The sequence below is a fragment of the Etheostoma spectabile genome, chromosome 16 (genome assembly GCF_008692095.1).
Source record: "Etheostoma spectabile isolate EspeVRDwgs_2016 chromosome 16, UIUC_Espe_1.0, whole genome shotgun sequence".
Taxonomy (NCBI): domain Eukaryota; kingdom Metazoa; phylum Chordata; class Actinopteri; order Perciformes; family Percidae; genus Etheostoma; species Etheostoma spectabile.
The window spans coordinates 10,077,991-10,099,955 of NC_045748.1; the positions used below are offsets into that span (position 1 = coordinate 10,077,991).

The following is a 21,965-nucleotide window of genomic DNA, read 5'->3' on the forward strand; positions in this document are numbered from 1 at the left end:
CAGGCCTCTTGGCTAATTATATCCTGCTGAACGCCACTCAAATTAACAACGGCTGCTTTCAAAACTATTAAAAAAACGAATTAAGAAAACACGTATGTGTTTTCGTAGCTAATGTCCTCTAATGTCAAATCGTGTTTACGTCCTCGGCTAGCTAGCAGGCACATGCGACGTGAAGCTAATGCTAGCAAAGCATCGAAAAAAGGCTCCTATGTGTAGCTGCTGTTACAAACTCACAGTGGACAAAATAACGGTTAATTTAATATTAATTTAAATGTAAACGCGTACATCTAATTATCAAACAAAGTAGCGTTAGTAATCCACTTAATACAGCTTTTCTTTACCATACTTTGGCCCGGTGGTGATGATATGATAACGAGCAAACTTACCCCGTTCATGTCCGACTTGTTTTCGTGGCTCCGCTCGGCTCGGCTCGGCACGGCACGGCTCGGTTCGAGGACAGTGAAGCGAAGTGTCCGCCGGTTCGGAGGTTATCCTCGGCCTGCTCGTACGGCGGTGCCCTCCGTACCCTCCGGCCCCGGTCCAGGGCGACTGTGTGCCCCTCTGCTGTTGTTCAGACTGCCAGCAGCTCAACCGACGCAGCCTCCACAGCTCCTCGCCGCCATCTTTCTTCGTGTAAATGAGCAAGACGGAGACGAGACAATGGCGCCCCCTGCAGGCCGAGCGCGGAAGTGCTCTTCCCCTTATTAGGAAATGAGTGTATTCACGTTTTCCCCCTTTTTTTAAACACAAAACTAACAACAAACAAATGGACATGACAATGACACAAAAAAAAACTGTCAGTTCACAGAAAGAAGTGCACATAATCTATGTCAATCTCGTCTTTTTGCGCACCTGTTAACTCCCCCTTGTACATATGTTATTTCTCTTTAGAGTGTGTATATATTAGTGTGTATATATTAGTGTGTATATCTTTGTTTTGGTTGTTTTGTATGTGTAAGCACACTGTGAGTGACGATACTTGAAAGAAAAAATCCTGTGTGTCCTCATACCAAGCTGATTCTGATTCTGATTCTGATTTTGATTTATTTATTCAGCTGTTGTTTTTCTGTCCTTTAAAGCTTCCCCATCTTCTATTTACACTATTACAATGATGTGTATGAGTATTGATTTGTTTGTTCTTTTGTTTCTCCTGTTAAAGCACTTTGTAAACTGTTGTTTTTAAAGGTGCTATGCAAATAAAGTTATTTTATTTGTATGTTAATAAAAAAAAAAAAAGACCACTAGTGGATTCAGATTGAGAAATAGAGTCCATAGAGTAAAGACCAAGTGAGGTCAATGAAGGTCAAAGACGAAGGCTGGACAACTGAAATCCTGGCAGATCGAAACACACTACAATACAGAACAGCACAAAATACAATCTTATACTAGCAGTTCCCAGGTTGACAGCTCTCTCCTAATATGTCCCATATCTTGGGTGGACATTGGACAGAATATACCCAATTTCTAGAAAAAGTAAACTTGCTGAAAGTATTGGAGAAAAAAAAACTATACAACCTAGCCAATGTAAAGCAAGGAGGAGAAACTGATTTCAACGTGTGGAATTGTTCTAATGCTGAAGCTGTACCAACTTTGGTGTGTGTGTCAATAAAAATACACACGACAGGAACTATGGACTAAGTACATTGTCAATGCAACAATAAAACAAAATGAAAATGAACAAAACGAATGATATTAGTACTCTATTTTAAATTATGTGAGTGTATGGCAGAGGGGGGGCAGTAGCTCAGTCCGTAGGGAGTTGGGTTGGGAACCGGAGGGTCACTGGTTCAAGTCCCCGTATGGACCAAAAAGAAGGGAGTGTGGATTGGTGGCTGGAGAGATGCCACTTCACCTCCTGGGCACTGCCAGGTGCCCTTGAGCGAGGCACTGTACCCCCCCCCCATCCGCTCAGGGCGCTGGCTCAGCTGGCAGCCCACTCACTCTCACAGATCGTGTGTGTACACCACAAAGTGTGGACACAGAGTGTAAATTGTAATTTCCCCATTGGGGATTAATAAACAGATTAAAATGGCTGTATTCCATGTGTGGATCTCCTATTGTTGTACTGTATGTCTAACTGTCTTGCTGCACCACAGATGCCCCTCTGGGATAATATCAGGAGAGTTTTAGTCGAAGGTATTATTATATATTCTTGAGTTTGGGGCACCAAAGACCAGAAAAGATGACCGTCACCAGCCTTAACAGAAGGAAAGATTTGGTCTTGGAAAAGTGCCTGGACTTGGACTATTACTTTTGCCCAGGACAGCCATATTTGTCATTTCAGTGTCTTTTTTTTATACTCTTTTTTTATTTAGGACTATCTATTCTGTGTTTAGGTTTTTGACTTATTGTTTATTCCTTGTTTAATATTTTGTTGTATGCACAAAATACACCAAGGCAAATCCAAAAGTGAAAAAGACTCTGGTAATATATAGGATTGTGACTTGTATTTTCATTATTTCTTTGTATATGTTCCTCTAGTAGGGACAGGTTTGTTTGTGTGTACGTACTGTGTTGTGTTCTTTAAATAAAGTGAGAAAAAAAAAAAATAAGAGAGCTCTGGAAGAACGAAGAAGACATTTTTGAATCGTCACTTCCTCTCAAGATCTCGCGGTGTCACGTGACGTGGTATTAGCTTGCGGACTCTGCTATGTTTGTCGTTAGTGCTAACGTTTTAGAAATGCTAACTTGCTCGGTTTTATCGGTTTATTGTGATGCACGGGCGTCCGGCAGCCGCTCGGAGACCCGTTTTTACCGACGCTGCGCGAGGAATTTAACTGCGAAAACGGGCCTGCACGTCACGTGACCAGCATGCGGCTAAACGTTTGATAAAAAAGATGGCGTCTGTGCGGCGGAGCGAAGAGGACAACAAACTGACGATCTACTGAGCGCCGCCACCGGGAGCCAAGAGCGGCCGTTACACTGTCAAGTGAGTTCATTTCAGCGCGGGCATGTGTAATATCTAACACAAATGTCCCGGTTATTAACAACACAAACTTGTCGTGGCGCGGTGATATGCAAAGAAAGTGTTATATTTCGATTTGTGACCGCTTCGTCTTCGTTTACTCCTCGTTGCTAGCGTTAGCTTAGCAACAGCAATGACACAGAACAACATCACAACAATGCGAGGGTGCCGTTAGCTTAACCCCGCCGCCGAGCCCAGCTGCTGTGGGTGGAAAGGTTGCGAAGGACACGCTGACGTTCAAGGTTAATATAGGTTAAGGTTTTGTAAACTAAAACTATAAAACGTCATTTTATCAGCAACTCCTCTCAACAGCTATTATTTCATATATTTAGGATCGCGAAGGCATGTCCCGCCCTACTCTGTCTCTGATTGGCTTACCTTGCCGTTCTTACCCTAACCAATCCCACTCCTCTTGGCTAAATCTAACCAACCCAACAAGAGCAGGCGGCGAGTGCTAGCCAATCAGAGGGAGAGTATGACGGGTCATGCCCTTTCCATCCTAGGAAAAAATAATTTGGTTTACCAACAGGCTAGCCTTGAAGTGTACCTTCTCAATCTGTTTATTTTGTATAGCTGTCACCATTAGCCGTTTACTGTGTTGGCAGGTTATATTTAGTACATTTATATATATACATTTCTGGCATTATGTACATTGTTTTATTTATTATTCGTATTGCACTCTATAACTGTATATTTGCACCGAGTAGCTACAGATAAGTATCTAAAACAACCATACTTACGTTATCCCTTTAATGTAGCTGTATTTCCATAATGTAGCTGTATTTTATATCCAAGAATTACCAAATGCATTGCTCTCTGATTTAAAAAGTATGTACAATTATGATAGTTACAAAACTGCTATGTTGACAATATTTGAAAGCACTTTTTTTTTTAATTATAGAAATCAGCTTACATATTTTGTATTTAACATAATGTAATGTATAATTCAGCTAACAGCTGCCTGCATTGGACATCATTAAACCCAGTGTAGGATAAATAACAGGTATTAAGTGGTATGTAGTAACAGCGGGGCTAAGGTTAAAAGCTAAGTGACAAATGTCAGCAGGTCTCCGTGGTTACCGTTAACTCATAACGACTCTCATACATGTAGTTCTGCAATGTTTTGCATTTAACTACAGGTAAAGTAGGTGTGTGTGTGTGTGACTTCACTGTGTGGTGTCATTGAAGTGAATGTGAAAGTTAGCCCTCGGTTAGCACAGTCGAGCCGTGTCACCCGGGTCCAACCGGGCCGTTTAGCTCGTGCGTCAGCGTGTCAGTCAAAGGTAAGCTGGTGCCAAATTAGCTGTGTTAAACACTTAAGTGCAGCAGCGCTCTAAATGTCTTCTCCTATCACGCATTGTGCTTGTTTTGTGTAAATAATTATCAACCGGCGGAGCTGACAATGAGACCGGGGAGAGGGGAAGCTGCGTTTGAGTCGGAGGGAGCAGGAAGTTGAACGTGCCAAAGCAGGGCATTGCAAACACGTGTCTTGTTTTGGGTCACTTTGGAAGTAGTCCTTGCGTGCAGACGTTGCTGTTAGACACGACTAAGTCTTATTCTTCTGTCGGACACAATGATCTTGAGTGAATTTAGTTACTTCGAGTCCGTGTTGCGTTTGAGCGTTTCATTTTAGCTTTTTTCGGTGTGCGCAACAGGAGGAGATACAGCGAGGTGAACATTTTGATATGTTGCTGACATTAGATTTAAGAACAGTGTGTGTTACAGTTAACATGTGCGTGGTATTTTTTTATACTAAATGTAAACATGTATTACTGTTGTGTTTTATCATTTGAAAACTGGGCTTTGAAGGGAACATTGCATTCCGTGTTGGATCACATGTGTGCGCTATTCATGTGGGTGCTAATATCCATTTGTGATTTTTGGTTCATGCTTTTTGGGGGGGGGGTCACATTTCTGTGTTGGTTTTCTTTCTGTAACCATGCACTGTTGCATCATTTCACTCATGGCTACTGCAGATAGATTTGTTCAAACTAGTAACTGTTATTGATGTGTTTTATGGTTGTTAGCTCAGTATAGTTAAGGGGAGATTAGCCTTTTTGGAAATGTTTAAAGTAACACTCTGGGCAGGTGAGAACTTCACATGGGGCAAGTAAACAATCAAATTTCAACGTTAAATAAGTGTTACATTACATTTATGGAGTTAGGTGAAAATGGCATGATATGTGATGTGTTGCATTTCAATTTTTACATTTTCTTGCCAGACAAGACATTTATTTTGTACAATCACATGCAGACACTAAGCTGTAAATCCTTTGAGATGCTCAAACCTGCCAATGTTCTCTTAAATACTACGTTTAATTGACAATCAAAATTGATACAAATTTATCTTGTGCAGTAGATTAATCTACCTCTTGTTGTACTTCTTAAACATTTTTGGTGTAGTTTTTATCATTATTTTTTAGAACGTGTGTACATTTGTCTTGCAGATGGATCCTGGACAGGATTTACTTCTCGCTGCCCTAAGTGAGAGCGGCATTTGTCCGAATGATATTGGGCTATTTGATGTTGTTGATTCTCAGGATGTTGCTCAGCCCTCGACAACCCAGCAAGTAAGATTGCCTTAGATTCTTTTAAAGGAAGCGTGATTTACTAATGTTTTCATTGCTAAATGTTAATGTTATGATTTGTGGTCCTCTTGCAGTCTATTGCGATCAGTGCCCTGGATGTTGGTGTGGGGACAGAGTCCGTCGGAGTTGTTCGAACTGAACTTCCAGCTCCAGTCCCTATAGTTACTATCAGGGTAAGATTATAGAGAAGGAGTTCCCTAAAGTCCCCATAATTAATTTACAAGTAGTGCTGTCGATCGATTTAAATGGTTAAATCTTATGATTTCCATAGTATTTTTATCGGTTTTAAATGTACTTCAAAAGGGATATTTGTGCTTAGTTCCGTTGTTTACACCGAGTGCCTCAGAACGTGAAGTCGGTGAAAATCCTCTATTAGAAGACATGGTTAAGTTACAGACGATGTTTTGTGGTATGTATATTAAAATCAAAAATTCTTTCTGCTCAATGTCTCCCACAGCACAAACCTCAGCCATCAACCACCACGTTTGTCTTAAATCAGCTGAATCAGTTGCCGTCACTAGGAGCTGCTGTGACCAAACAATCCGTTACGAACCCGATCAAACACACAATAACTGTCACCAAAGTGGTCCACGTCAATAACTCAGCCCTCCGAGGTTCTTCAAACCCCTCGTCAAGTATTCCTCCTTCTGCATCCACAGTAGTGCCTTCCAACAGAGATCAGGTATCCATTTTGAAAAGAACTCTTAAAGGACAAAACCACACAGAGAAAAGTATTTCTTTTGGTTATGCTGATTATATATGTTCTTCTTCAGCAGATTCAGTTGAGAGACCTCCTTCGGACCGGCAATGTGAAGACCACCGGTGTAAAGGGCAACAGTCTGATGGAGCTCATGAAGCTTAAGCCTCCACCTAACATTGCTCCACCAGTAGCAACGGCAACAGCCACAGGTCATTTTATGTTATTTTAATGTGCATGAGATTGGTTTTTTTTTTTTAACCGAAGTGCTGAGCAGTATCTTTTACATTTTAATTATCAATAAGCAAACATGAAAGTGACGTGTGGTTTTAATCTTCCCCTTTTTAGAGAGGCTCATAAGATATTTAAAGAGGTTGTAAAAACAGAGTTTATGTAAGCTCCGAGGAATCAAAGTAATAAGACAAAAAACTGTAGTTTGGTGTTAATTTCTAATGGTGTAGAGCAGGGGTCTTCAACGTTTTCCAGGCCAAGGACCCCCAAACTGATGGCGAGATGGAGCGGGGACCCCCTAATAATATATATTGTATAAAATGGTGTTATATCAAACTGGTCCTATAGTGCCATGTGTGCATTGATGACTGAAAGACATCTTCTCCTCCATTTATCTGTTTACTACAGTGTGTTGAATTCATGTTAATGTGGATTTAAAGACATTTCAATTAGTGGAAAAAATTGCAGGGGGGGGGGGGGGGATATAAAAAAAAGTATAATCAACCAAAACTTTCGCGACCCCATGCGGTACCTCCGCGGACCCCCTAGGGGTCGCAGACCCCTGGTGTAGAGTACATATTGCGTGGAGTACGTATTTCAGGTTCAAATCATAGCAGAGACTTGCCATCTGTGTTAAGTCGGCGCAAAACAGTTTCCCTGTTTACCCCAAACAGGAAAAACTTACAACAAAGGCCCTGTAAGCCCAGTATGCCCACTCCCATTCACATTTCATAATACCATTCACTAAATCCTTTTTTGTAAATAAATGCACCAAGGCTGCAACAAACTATTATTTTCATTGAAGACCGTTGTTATATCGATTGATCACTTGGTCCTAAAAATGTCTGAAAGTAGTGGAGGTCTATTTACGTTAGACAAAAATAGCATAAAATTCTCACAATTAAGAAGCTTGAACAAGGTAATGTTTGATACTTTTCCGTGTATAACGTAGCTTATTATTTTGTGTTGATCCAAATTTTAATACTTTGAAATTAACTCTTTAGTTATTTTAGTATTTGAGAAACTCTTAAGTTAACAACTGTGGTGTCTGGTGTTTCAGGTGAAATGAACAATGGGATCAAGAAGGAAGTTTTGGCTAAAGATGCTGCCAGGATCTGGTACAATGATGACGTTAAAATGCAAACTTTCTCACATTCTCTGGTAAGTATCATAGTATTAATTTTACAAAGCTGTTGAATGTTGGCAAAGTTGCTGGTATGTTAAAGGCAAAATTGGCAAGTCAGTAATTATGGTTATGCAAATCTCTGTTGACAGAAAGTCCCAGGGATGAAGGAGGAGGATGAGCCTGAGGAGGAAGAGGAAGACGAGTTGGGCCATGCAGAGACTTATGCAGAGTACATGCCAATGAAATGTAAGTATGACGGCTGTGTTGGGAAATAGGAAAACACTGAACTATGAAATACCCCTTAATACTTTTCCCGTTAGAACTTCCCCCATTGAGATCACCAAGACAAAATAGGTTTACTTGCAAAGCGTAATGTGTAAACAATCATTTCTAAAAAAAAAAAAAAAAAAATGCTATCAAAATTCAATTAATTTGATTTAATACTGCCACCCAGAAACTCACCCAGCAACTCGTACAAAATAAGACCGGATTAAATGATTACAGCAGTGCATTGTATCACTCTTCATCAACGGCACTCAGTCAAATCATAGAAAATACAACAGTTTCCCCCACAGGTAAAGAATTACCTTGTGGGGGTTTGTGGCGCAGGATGTGACTGCCCGACATCATCAGATGGCAGACTGCATAACGAGATAATTTAGAAAGAAATAACTATTTACATATTTAACAAACCAGTGTAGAAGATAAAATAGATGAAGTATAGCTGCGCTTTGTCAACTAAATCTGGTTGGCTTGTCGAATAAAATGTATAGTTCAGAAGATAAAATACCTGATTAACGTTACCCAGAGCTGAAGAAGTTAACCTTAAAAACATACTGTGATCCATACAGAAAGAAAGTGTTATTATCTCCGCCCTGTGTGCACCTCCTATCTCCTGTTGAATCATATTTTACACCGAGGCTATCCAAAGTTAATTCTTGTTCATTTTGGTTGTTAAAGATCATTGATTTGTTTTTTTTTAAAGGGATTTGAGGATCCTATTATTGTAAAACACAGTTCTGGACTATATATGTCTGTGTTCCATTCAAATAACTCTGACTTGTAGTTAAACCTTTTACAGCACGTAATCTTATATTAATATAATGTTGTGTTTTATCCGGGCTCGGGTTCCTAAATAACGTTCAGGTTAATGGGCCATGGAGAGAACAAGGACTGAAGGCTCGGTTAGCAACGACCTCATGGAGCGGGTGAACAACCAGACTGTTCAACGTTAAATGATGTTCGGGGAGCTTTCCCAGTGGTGTTGCCAGTGTTTTTTTGTTTTTTTTTGCGCTTTATCGGTACAGTAAAGCCCACCGGAATAAACATCTGCTTTTAAAGAATCTTTGCTACGCAACTCTGAGAATTGGCTCAAGTTAATTTTTTTTTTTTTTTTTTTTAAAGATTACTTTTTGGGCATTTTTAGGCCTTTAATGGACAGGACAGTACAAGTTGTGAAAGGGGAGAGAGAGGGGGGGTGACATGCAGCAAAGGGCCGCAGGCTGGATTCGAACCCGGGCCGGCTCTAAATATGGGCACCCGCTCTACCAACTGAGCTATCTGGGTGCCCTTGTGATCAATTTTTATATAGTTAAGAAACACAAACAGTGACAAATCCGTTACAAACAATACGCCCTGAAGTGAATCGTTGACGCTGTGACATGCACGCGGTGGGTGAGTTCCCAATGAGAAGGGGCTGGAGGCAACTGGTTTCTGTGCTATAAAATTCCATCGTTATAATAATTGGAAAATAAATGTTCTGATTTTATTGACTGAATTCGGATTTCATCTACTTGGGCGGGGCACCCAAGTCTAACCCGTGTATGGGAAACTCTGATACATCCTGCTATTGCTTCACACTCGATCCACTGACCAGTGAGTTTGTTAATGCAGTAAAGATCGGCCTGCGGCATCCTGATCCTGTGGTGGAGACCAGTTCCCTGTCCAGTGTAAACCCCCCCGAGGTGTGGTACAGACTGTCCATCCCAGAAGAAGTCATTGATCGTGGCTGCCTGTCCGCTCTGCAGCTGGAGGCAATAACATATGCGGCTCAGGTGAGCACTGTGAAAACTTAAACTACGACTAAAGATATTCATTGATATCTTTTTTCACGATAAACAAACAAACACAAGAATAAAATACCATTTAATAAAAGAAATTCTTGTCAATAAATAAAAAATTAAATGATTGCGTGAATAAAGCAATTATTTACAATCACATACCTTTTGGTTGACTGAAACCAAATTGAAACTAACAATAGTCAAATGACTAAAATACATTTTCAAATGTGTCTCTTTTTTTAAACTCTGTGAGACTTAACTCATTTTAATTGTACATTATTCTCGTGTACCACAGCAACACGAGACATTCCTCCCCAGCGGGGATCGAGCTGCCTATCTGATTGGAGATGGAGCTGGTGTTGGGAAAGGCCGCACAATTGCAGGGATCATCTATGAGAATTATCTTTTAGGCAGGAAAAGATCACTTTGGTAAATACCACAAATCCGTATTTAACACAGGGAATTATAAAGTATTACTTTTTGTTGTGCTAACAGACCTATTCTTATATAATCCTCCTTTTTCTTTTTTTAACAGGTTTAGTGTCTCAAATGACTTGAAGTATGATGCTGAAAGGGATTTAAAGGACATAGGAGCCAAAAACATCCAGGTTCACTCACTGAACAAGGTGAGATACTTTTGTGATGCATAGATGAAACTTTCCTGGTTTCATAATGTCTAAGAGGTTTATCAAGTGGACATCTTTAAGTAGGTGTGTTCACACCTGGCAGTAAACTGTGTCTCCACATGTCTTTGAGGGACCACTTGTGATTGCATCTCAGTTCCCTGCTCGATATGCTTATGAAATTGCTTTTGTTATTGATGGGTACATTTCAACTGTTACTTTACCATAAATTAAAAGTTATTACAGAATTTGCGACAACCGATGTAAAAGCACGGCCTACAGTCCCGCTGCTAGCCGAAGGGCGTAACTTTTCTCTGCAGTTGGGATCTGTGTGTAATAACTTTGGACTTTCCTGTGCAAGGCAGTTGTTTTTAAAAGTATGTGTTCAGCTCTGTACCTTTGGAGCTTCTTACTGGATCTTAATTGTTTAAAGTTTAGTTTATCTCCTGCGTGCGTCCCTGTTTGATATAAGCTTTATTTTACAGTTTCATGTCTTTAAGTTACTGCTAAAGTAGACCCAACATTTTCTGATTATGCGGCTTCATAACAACATAATTGGGGGCTTTATGGGATTTGAAGGAAAAACGTGTTATCAGCGGTTCAACTGTCGCTCCTTTGACCACTCAGGCAAACAGACATCTAAATAGCAACAGCAGCCGGCAGGAGGTTCAGAGTTGCGCAACGCAGTAACCGGCGATAGATGTGTCGTCGCGAAGCATCCGGCACAAACGGGTTAAAACAGGTCGGAAGTGTGACTCATTTCATGTTTATATTTTCAGTTCAAATATGGCAAAATCTCCTCAAAACACAATGGGAGCGTGAAGAAAGGTGTGATATTCGCCACCTACTCTTCCTTGATAGGAGAGAGCCAATCAGGAGGGAAGTACAAGACCAGATTTCAACAGCTTCTCCACTGGTGTGGGGAGGACTTTGATGGAGTTGTATCCTTTTTCAAGTGGCCATCACTTAGTAGAATAAATGTTACTTTGTCTTTTTGTGTGAACAAAACTGAAGTAAATTTGTGGTCCAAACTCCCATAAAAGTGATTTTAGAATGGCTTTGAACGACTTTCCTTAACCAAGTGTTTTTTAGATTGTGTATGATGAGTGTCACAAAGCCAAAAATGTATGTCCAATTGGATCATCCAAACCAACAAAAACTGGGCTTGCAGTGTTGGAACTGCAGAACAAACTTCCCAAAGCTCGGGTTGTGTATGCAAGTGCTACAGGTTAGTGAGAACAATCCAATTGAAATTATCTTTTTGAATGAATTTGCAGTGTAAACTCGGGTGGAGGTGTTGGAATTAGTACAGTTAAAAAAAAAAAAAAGTACTATTTCAATTTAGGTGCCTCTGAACCGCGAAACATGGCCTACATGAATCGTCTGGGCATCTGGGGACATAAAACACCCTTCAGAGAATTTGGCAACTTTATCCAAGCTGTTGAACGAAGGTAAGTTTCTGTTTTGCAGGGGACAACAAAAGAAAAACCAATAGACTTTAGAGCGGGTTGGACATGTCTAAACATTCAACATGTTATTCTCCCCTCAATTTTAGAGGTGTTGGCGCCATGGAGATAGTGGCTATGGACATGAAACTGAGGGGAATGTACATTGCAAGGCAGTTGAGTTTTACAGGTGTGACTTTTAAGATCGAGGAGGTTCCCCTGACTCAGAAATACATCAACATGTACAACAAATCTGTGAGGCTGGTAAGTACATGAATTATACCCCTTTGGCACTACCTAGCAGGGTTGGGCTAGGGTTGTCTGATCAGGGTTCAACCCTGCTTTTGGAAATTCAAACCAAACCTGTCTACATGGGCGTGTCCCTGGTCGTGACAATTCAAAGCTCACCTGGTTGCTACAGGTGCAAATGAAATCTGTTTGGTACTGCCAGTTTGTTTTGTTTTGTAAGGGTTGATATGTGCAATAAACATTTCACTTTGTGAGGAAAACATGTTGCTACAATGCTTTTGATTTTGCTCTTTATGACTTGACTTCATTATTCTCTCCTGCTTCTCCCAGTGGGTGACCGCACGTGAAAAGTTCCAGCAGGCAGCGAACCTGATGGATGCAGAGCAACGCATGAAAAAGTCCATGTGGGGTCAGTTCTGGTCTGCTCACCAGAGGTTCTTCAAATACCTGTGCATTGCCTCCAAAGTCCGCAGAGTGGTTCAGTTGGCCCGAGAGGAGGTCCAAAATGGAAAGGTGAGACTAATAAAGTAGAAAGTTTGGGCTGTACAATTACTGCAATTTACATTACGATCTCAATTTAATGATCTCAAATTTGATCTCAAACCACCTGAAATCAGAAAACCCCTGGTACCCGAACACTCCATGGAACTCCAGGAACCTTTTAAAAAAAAAAAAGAGTACAGAGCCTACTGTATGACTTATGATCGGATTTAGCCAAATGCACTCTGGTCAACACTGCAAAACAAGAGATTAATACTTTGCCAGACAAAAGCTACTTGATGAATTCCTGAAATGGTTAATGTTGTGCTGCCTCCTCTAACGTTATTCACATTTATCCTGCAGTGTGTGGTGATCGGTCTTCAGTCCACTGGAGAAGCAAGAACACTTGAGGCCTTGGAGGAAGGAGGAGGGGAGCTCAACGACTTTGTGTCAACTGCAAAGTACGGACCGACTTCAGATGAATTTTCCCACACAATTTGAAACAGAATTATGTACGTATATGTCTCCGTACTGACATTTTGTTTGTCGTTGTAGAGGTGTGCTGCAGTCCCTGGTTGAGAAGCACTTTCCAGCTCCTGACAGACAGAAGCTTTACAGCCTTCTAGGTATCGACCTCCCAACTAAGAAGACCCCGTCTCCCAGTGACACGGCAGCACAACCAGAACCAAAGGGCAAGAAAAGAAAAGGTAATTATTATTTTAAAGCAATACTAATTTAAAACTGAAGTGGCCTTCTCAGAAAATCCTTGTAATAACCGCTGCCTTGTCTTACAAAAATGCATTGTCTTGATTCTCATGAACAGAGTTATGTGCAGATTAATCGCCCTTGATGTTTATATTTTTCCCCATTGTAATCTGATCATCTCACTAGGTTCTGAGATAAAAAAGCAGCAGAAAAAGAAGCCTCGCAAGCACGGTGGTTTGTCGGGTACCAGCTCGGAGGAGAGCCAGTCGGAGGAGTCGGACAGAGAATCTGGCAAAGACAGTGACGACAGCTTCAAATCTGTCAGCTCAGGGGACGAAGACGACGATTTCAACCCGTTCAGAGACGAGTCCGATGGCGATGAAGATGGTGAGACTTCTGAGCTTGGCTGTGGAAGATGAGTTTTAAAACATTTTTTTTTTTGTTGATTCAATTCTGTGCTTAGTTTCCTTCTTAAAAACCTGAAGGTCAAAAATTATTGAGCAAAAACAAGACAAACAGAAGCTTGGTGGAATAACTGGCTTCCTTTTTACCATCTGAAGCTAATTATTATTGTCAATCAGTTCTTTAGATTAGATTAGAGATTAGATTATACTTTATTTATCCCACGACGGGGAAATTCTGGCGTTACAAGTAGCAGCATAGCAGCAACAGCAAAAAACAGAAAAACAAAACATAACACACAAACAAGTAGCACGAAAGAAATACAAGGCAGAAATAAAGGCAGAAATAACAGGCAGAAATAGACAATGAAAATATGGTAGAACTGAGTAAGTAAATGCCGTCAAACAAAGGAATTTTAAAGTGCGGTTGCCATGATAAGAGAAAACAATATTGCGGTGTAAGTGACGTTAAAAATTAAGTTAAGTTGAAGTGTAATTAGAGCAAGAAGCAAGAGTCGGTAGCATAATTTAAATTATATTAACCTGAGACCATAAATATTGAAAAGTAAGTACTGTAAAAAATAATATAAATACCAATATAAAGATAAACAGAAAGTGTGTGATGTAGATGGGAGAAAAACAGGAACAGAAACTACAACATCAGGTAGAGCAGGTGTTGTAGAGTCTGACAGCGGCCGGGATGAAGGACCTGCGGTACTCTCCTTCTTACACGGGGGGGTATCAGTCTGCTGCTGAAGGAGCTGCTCAGGGACCCACAGTGTCATGTAGGGGGTGAGAGGTGTTGTCCATGATGGATGTCAGCTTGGCTAACATCTCCTCTCCCCTACTTCCTCTATGGGGTCCAGAGGACAGTCCAGGACAGAGCTCGCTCTCCGGATCAGTCTATTGAGTCTGCTCCTGTCCCGGTCCGAGCTGCCCCCCCTCCAGCAGGCCACAGCGTAGAGGATGGCAGAGGCCACCACAGAGTCATAGCAGGTCCTGAGGAGAGTCCTACACACTCCAAAGGAGTAAGAGACACGGAAAATAAAACCAGCCTAGGAAATATATTTTTATTATGAACCAGAATAAATATTTTCTGAAATAGATCATAAGAGCATAATGTTCATTTATATTTCACCTCCTCTGTCTGAACAGGCAGCAGTCTTCTGTTGTGGTTCACTAATAACAAAAACCTCAACAAATCCCAAATGAGCTGTGGAACAGGACTCGGGCTCTTACTCTGACTCCGAGTTCTGGACCAGGACCTGGAATTAAGACATTTTTATATCCAAATCAGTGTTTCTTCCTTTTGTTTTAGATCCGTGGCTCATCAGAAAGGAACCAAAGAAAGGGAAAGAGAAGAAAAAGAAAAAGAGAAAGAAGAGTATTGATCCAGACTCCATTCAAAGTGCCTTGTTAGCCTCTGGGCTGGGCTCCACCAGGCCGGCTTTCACTGCCCCCGTTATTCCCGCCAGCACACCAGCCATAGGTAAGCCCGATAGCACATGGCAAAGCAGGATTACAGGAGTCCTATTCAGCCTTCTGAAGATTAATGAATGCCTCGTTTTTACTTGTTCATAAGTCAAGGCAGAGAGTCAGGACAGCTGTTTAACAAGTCAGGATGCCGTGGAACATGCCCAGAAAATGAAGAAGGATCTGCTGGAAAAACTTGAGGAACTAGCTGAGGATCTACCTCCCAATACTCTGGACGAGCTAATAGATGAACTGGGAGGACCCGAGAACGTAGCTGAGGTAGAAACATTTGTGGCTGGTTTCTTTTTTGTTGTAGTTTGTGTTACTTTTAAATCCGGATCACCATTTGATTTGTATCTTAACTCCCTTCACTTTTTCTTTACCTGTGTTTCAGATGACCGGACGCAAAGGTCGTGTGGTCAGCAATGACGATGGCACCATCACGTATGAATCTCGCTCTGAGCTGGATGTCCCGGTAGAAATCCTCAATCTTACAGAGAAGCAAAGGTTCATGGATGGAGAGAAGGTAAACGCAAAGTTATTTTTCTAAATGAGGGAAGATGTCACAAACGTGTAACCCAAAAACTAGTTGGATGTTTGCTGCTTTAATAACTCATTCAAGACTTTTTTGGGAACCGACTAATCCAGCCAATTAAGTAATTTAATTAGCTTGTGGTTAACTTAATAATTTGTACGGGAATGACAGCCTTTTATTAAATGAAAACACATCAGCTGCTAATTCCACAACTGTATGTGAAAAATAAAAATTGTCTTTCTTTTTTTAACCAGAACATAGCCATCATCTCGGAAGCTGCCAGCTCCGGGATATCCCTACAGGCCGATCGTCGAGTGAAGAACCAGCGGCGGAGAGTCCACATGACACTAGAGCTACCGTGGAGTGCAGACAGAGCTATACAGCAGTTCGGTCAGTCGCTATTAATCTCACTATGAAGGCACAAACAAACATAATGACAATAATTCAAAACTGGTCCACTTGTACCCGACAAAGTGTCAGTTTGGGCATGAAAGTTGTACTGTCTTTATAAATGGAATATTAATGTGGTTTAATCCTCCGCTCTGTTGCCGGGTCACAGGGAGAACTCACAGGTCGAACCAGGTCACAGCTCCAGAATACGTCTTCCTCATATCAGAGCTTGCAGGAGAGCAGAGATTTGCATCCATTGTTGCCAAAAGACTAGAAAGCCTGGTAAGGAGTAATTTTCTTTTCTTTTCTCTCCATTTGTGAAAAGGTTATTTTAACGCAAGTTATTTATTTAAATTAAATGAAATATCTTTTAACTTATTTTTTAAATCTTTGTAACAGGGTGCTCTCACTCACGGGGACAGAAGAGCAACAGAAACCCGAGACCTCAGCAGGTTTAATTTTGACAACAAAGTACGAACATTAAGCAATTGCCTCAGAAGTTCCTAAAAATGTCTTCATTTACCTGTGACTCACTCACATTTTATCTTTGTTACAGTACGGCAGAAACGCTCTGGAAATTGTGATGAAGTCAATAGTTAAGCTTGATTCTCCGTTAGTGTCTCCACCCTCTAACTTTAAAGGTGATTTCTTCAAAGGTACTTTGATTTATATCCTATTCCAAACATAGAAATGAATGTATTTACCTTTCAGTCCATCATTTCCGACCTATTTTCTGTAGTTTAACTCTAGATGTCTGTGTAATTATTATTTTGTAATTAATATCTTATTGATTTCTGTGTTTTAGTTTTTTAATTGATGGTTCTTGTGTGGTTCTTGTGTAACAACAGTATTTTCCTTTTGGTAGAAATTCAAAGTGGATTAATAGGCGTGGGCCTCATAAATTTGGAGGACAGATCTGGGGCAATGTCACTGGACAAAGGTAATTTTAAAACTTAAAATTAAAGACATTAACATTGCAACTATTCTTGCTGGTAAATATGTTATCCGATGCATGTACAGTTTTGCATGTACAGTTTTGTGGGTATTTCCACATATTTGCCATTCACATACTTTGTTACGGCTGCAGATTACAACAACATGGGGAAGTTCCTGAACCGTATTTTGGGCATGGAGGTCCAGCAGCAGAATGCCTTGTTCCAGTACTTTTCTGACACGTTGGCAGCAGTTATTCAGGAAGCCAAGAAGAATGGCAGATATGACATGGGCATTCTTGGTAAGATGGTCATCCTTTTTTTATTTTATCATTCAACAAGTGTCACAAACATTTAAGCAAAACTGAAGAATTCAACATAGTAAGGTGCCTCCTGCCTCAAAGCGCTTTCTTCTGGGAGAAAATCAGTTAGATTTATCATCATCCATCTGCCCTGAAGGTTGGATTTCTGCACCTCATTGGATCTGAAAGGTATTAAAATCATTCTCTTCCTGTCCTCCATTAGATCTGGGCTCTGGTGATGAGAAGGTAAAGAAGATAGACTGCAAGAAATTCCTAACACCAGGCTACACTACATCAGGACATGTGGAACTCTTCACCGTATGTTCATACAAATAATTATATACCATCCCCCTCTCTTAAGGATATGGTTAGATCGCAGTCACATGACCTGACTTTGTGTCTCTTTTCCCAGGTGAGTGTGGAGAGGGGGATGTCGTGGGAGGAAGCCACGCATGCTTGGGCAGATCAGAATGGACCAGATGATGGTTTCTATGTTCAGGTATGAGAAGATTGAAGACAATTTTTACTTAGAAATTAGCCCTGCACCCTTTGGACTGGTTAAATTGACGTTCTTGCTGTGATGACCTTTTGGACTTTATCAATTTTATCCCTACCTTCTTTTTTTTTTTTTTAAATTTGCATCTTGAAGGTGTTGGTAGTACAGACACGTATTAAGATTAAGGCTGCAACTATCGATTAATTTAGTAATAGAGTATTCTACTGATTAATCCATAGATTGAGTAATCAGATAAGAAATACTTAATTTTTTATTGGAGAGCAATAATATACAATTGTTTTTGTTTATTTTCAAAAAAAAAACATTTTGTATTGCCTACATTGCTCACAGTATCTCTCAAAAATCTAAATATTAAAGTTGCTCTAAGCAATGTCACGCATTTTTTAGGCTACAACATGTGTCACATACAGCGAACATCTCCTCACTATCTGCTAGCTGCCTGTCCCCTGAACACACCGTAAAAAAAAAAGAATGCAGTCTCTATAGACGGCACAGGGTCTACAAACAAAAACAAGCTGGCCAACCTGCACCACAAAACATACAGAAACAAGTCTTCCAGCTATAGACAGTTAAAGAAATGGACCAACAAATCCCGCTGTTCTGGACGGAGACCAGTGAAGGCTATTAGAAGCACTTTCCAGGTGATGCTGAGCGATACTGCGCAGCCTCCAACTGAGCTTGACGACGTAGATGTGACGCGGGCATCCTGTCTTCTGGTAGCTGTGCCAAGAGAAATCTCAATCATTCCAAATCTTGCAGAGTCGGAGAGCATAGTTATATGTAAGGAGATAACATAGGCACAGGCTAATTATTGCTAACTAACATGCTAGTTAACATTAGTAATTAAACCTAAACAGCTGATGGAAGTCCAAACTGTCTGTGAGCTTGTACTCTACGTTGATTCCTCTACTATGCGACAGTAAATCGCGTGGTTATGACACAATCGTTTGCCTTTTTTTACAAAAACGCCTGCAAAAGAGCCATAACGTGAGATACAAGGTAATGGAGCCTTTTAGACATTGTATAAAATAAATGACAAGAAGGATTTGGGGGTTGGGGGGTTAGTGCACAGAGGGAAGGGGATGGGAGTTTTTGTTTTAATTACTTTTGAACTGATTCCAAACTTTGGACACTTTCTGTTTTCTCCAGCTTGTCTATTCTCTTAGCCCCTCACTATTTACGCTCTTCCTTTATTTTGTAATCTGCATGAAGTTGGACAGATTTGTAAAAAGTGGTCAGAATAGGTGTAGCAGAGGTTTCCTGACTTTTATTACCGAGCACGGGTCCAAAACCAAAAACCTCCTACACTTCTCATAATCCAATTTAATGGCATCTTTCATTAGACCCTCTCTGACTGGTCTTTCAAACTTCACGTCCTCAGTTTGGAGCGCAGCAGCGTAGTCGGACTTGACAAAGTTCTTCCAGAGCCACAGAAGACTTTATAGAACTGTTTTCACAGGCTGACTGGTACTGCGCCCGACAAGTAAACCGATTTGCACATGTAAAAGCAGAGTGCCTCCTTTTTTCTTTTTTTTTTGTAAGTATGTGTATCATTTACAGATGAGGAACAACAAGAAAACAGCCATACTGGTCAAAGAGGTGAACAACAAGAAGAGGCTCTTCCTGGTTTACAGGCCGAACACCGGCAGACAGCTCAAACTGGAGACCTATGCAGACATCAAGAAGAAGTTTAAAAAGGTTACACAACATTTTTTTTATATTAAGATTTCTGAAAGAAAAAAACATCAGTGCTTCATGTGACTTATTACATTTTTTTTGCACTGTTAGGTTTTGTCAGAAGATGCCAAGCAGCACTGGACGGACCAGTACAAGTTGTCAGCAAAGATCTGCGCTCATGCATATTGGTATGTGTGCTTTAGATATCTCTTAAAGGTCTTTTTCTGTACTTTACTGCGACACAATCCCTTATACTCTGTCGGGCTACCAGAGCACCAAATGTAGAATAATCTGCTGCTGGAAATACTCCCCAACAAATGCACTATTTTTTCCTGTTCATTTGATTACACTGGATAGCTGATAATAACAAATATAAAATATCAACAGCTTTATCCTTTTAAACCAAATGCTGATGTGTATGTTTCACTGTTACCATTGATAAGTCAACATAGAATGGTTGATTCTGCCCACAGGCGGGGTAACTGTAAGAAAGCATCTGTGGGTCTTCAGTGTGAAGTCGGCCTTCGGTGTCGGTCCTACTACGTTCTGTGTGGCTCCGTGCTCAGTGTGTGGAATGAGCTGGAGGAAGTGCTAACTCCAGTCAGTGGAACCAATGTGAAGGTGCAGATTGTCCGCCTCAGAACTGAAGATGGACAGAGAATAGTTGGTAAGTCAGCGGCCTGCTACCGCTTGCTTTTCTTGCTGAAAGTTTGATGAGAAGATTGATCGCACCCCTAAGTTGTTAATGTTCCCTGTCTGACACAAGGCCAAATTAATTCAGACGTTTGCTTTCTCACATGCTGCTTCTCCGGGAAATGTCTAGATAATTTAATTTCTCATGTGTCTGTAAAAAAAAAAAAAAAAAAAACTACAAAGATATCTATTATTTTTTTGCACCTTTTGTTCTTACACTTGCCAAGACTGTGGCTAATGTAATCCTTGTATATAAGAAACTGTGAAGGCCATATAATCTTTGTTGTATGCATCTATACAAGAAACAGTTTTTCATAGTACAGTGTATAGATGCGTGTATTAGGTATATGTATGTGTATATAGGTAGCCATGCACATACTTAGACTTGGCTTACGTGTGTGTGTGTGTGTGTGTGTGTGTGTGTGTGTGTGTGTGTGTGTGTGTGTGTGTGTGTGGGTGTGTGTGTGTGTGTGTGTGTGTGTGTGTGTGTGTGTGTGTGTGTGTGTGTGTGTGTGTGTGTGTGTGTGTGTGGTGTGTTGTGTGTGTGTGTGTGTGTGTGTGTGTGTGTGTGTGTGTGTGTGTGTGTGTGTCATATTTTTGTCCTATCACAAATCACGGTTGCACTGGAAATTGTTTTGAAAAATATAATAGTTTTGAAAAAAAAAACGCAGAGATGAGGGACAGAGCCATGCTAACGCTAGCCTGTAACTTGCCAAAGCTCACAAATTAAAATGTTACATCTTGTGAATTATGAGCTTTAGGCATATATCTGTTTTGCTGGAACTGATCTTAAACAACAATGATGGTTTTATGGGACATTAAAAAAAGACGAGTGCTATCAACCTTCTCATCTAACTTTTGCAAGAAAGTGAAAAAGCCAAAATGTCAAACCCTTCCCTTTTTTTATGTGCGCTTTCAATGTCAACATCATTGGTCTCACAGGCAAGGTACAGACTCGTAGTTAAATCTAAACCCTTCCTTTCTTTCACAGGACTGATCATTCCAGCAAACTGCGTGTCTCCTTTATGTAACAAGCTGTCAACGTCGGACCAGTGTCAGCAGCTCGCTGTGCAGGAGCTGCAGAAACTGCAGCAGCTTCATCCCCAAAGTCTCAGCCATGCACCCAACACATAGTTTGGGGTGGACCATGTTAAGTCCCTTCTCAAAGCTCACATCCCAATCCAAAGGGATCTGACTCATGAGTCTCTATCTCTGCACTGCAGACTCCAGGACCGCTGTTGTTGTTTCTGCATCCTCACGCATGCCCCCCCCCCCCCCAAAAAAAAAAATTGTCTGAGGTGTCGCACCAAGGTTTGGTAACTCTCCGATGTAAAGCAGTGGTTGTACAGAGAAAAGACTTCAGGGTTTTTCTTTTCTTTTTTAAATCTCCAGAGACACTTTTTTTTTTCACCTAGAGATTTTGATGGGTGATGTTTTGTCCTCTGACATTCAGAGTGAAAAGAATTGTAATATAATAGTAATGATCGAGGCAGACTTGTAATGTAGAGGGCGTGTCGGCCTGCGGCTGTTGAGATCTCCACTCCTCAGCCATGCTTTAAGCTGTTTAGTCTGAACTACCTGGTATGAAGCAAAGACTTTTTCTTGGGTCGGACCAAAGGTGGATGAGACAAAGACCACTGTGTCTTTGTTAAGGCCGTTTTATGGTTGTGCAGAGGCTCCGTGCAGAGGTGTGTGCGCGTGTGTGTTAGAGCTAGGGGGAAGTGAGAGAGTGACGGCGATTAGCTTTGGACTTTAGCTTTTAGAGTTATAGTGAGAGAAACAAAGTGTCCCCTGTTGTTTCTGACCGCGGTGGCAAATCTGTAGCAGGAGAAGTTAACCCTCTCCTTGATTTCATGTTCATGGAGAAGGAGAACCA

At 40.9% G+C, this 21,965-nt stretch overlaps 2 protein-coding genes across 6 annotated transcripts in view; one reads left to right on the top strand and one right to left on the bottom strand.

Moving 5' to 3' along the window:
• kmt5aa (lysine methyltransferase 5Aa) overlaps positions 1-801 on the bottom strand; it is a 7,061-nt gene extending 6,260 nt beyond the window's left edge. Inside the window, 2 exon segments of the mRNA XM_032539181.1 lie at positions 387-458; positions 460-801. Coding sequence (XP_032395072.1) covers positions 387-458; positions 460-774 — 387 coding nt within the window. The 5' untranslated portion in view covers positions 775-801.
• Positions 802-2,590: 1,789 nt separating this feature from the next.
• Positions 2,591-21,959, top strand: sbno1 (strawberry notch homolog 1 (Drosophila)). 5 transcript variants are annotated; one of them, XM_032539138.1, is made up of 33 exons: positions 2,591-2,929; positions 5,413-5,535; positions 5,628-5,726; positions 6,011-6,235; positions 6,327-6,462; positions 7,542-7,642; positions 7,757-7,853; positions 9,501-9,661; positions 9,963-10,096; positions 10,203-10,293; positions 11,070-11,231; positions 11,383-11,518; positions 11,636-11,741; positions 11,846-11,999; positions 12,315-12,497; positions 12,828-12,925; positions 13,020-13,171; positions 13,356-13,556; positions 14,889-15,059; positions 15,153-15,322; positions 15,438-15,569; positions 15,833-15,968; positions 16,138-16,250; positions 16,368-16,439; positions 16,525-16,609; positions 16,834-16,908; positions 17,056-17,202; positions 17,426-17,520; positions 17,615-17,701; positions 19,280-19,417; positions 19,508-19,584; positions 19,870-20,063; positions 21,081-21,959. In XM_032539138.1, exons 2-33 carry the CDS (start codon positions 5,413-5,415, stop codon positions 21,221-21,223), a joined length of 4,194 nt encoding a protein of 1,397 aa, XP_032395029.1. In that variant the 5' UTR covers positions 2,591-2,929; the 3' UTR covers positions 21,224-21,959. The 5 variants fall into 5 exon arrangements, with proteins under 5 accessions (XP_032395029.1, XP_032395027.1, XP_032395024.1 ...); XM_032539136.1 differs by having other exon boundaries at positions 6,330-6,462; positions 16,525-16,624; XM_032539133.1 differs by having other exon boundaries at positions 2,592-2,929; positions 16,525-16,624.
• Positions 21,960-21,965: the final 6 nt, after the last annotated feature.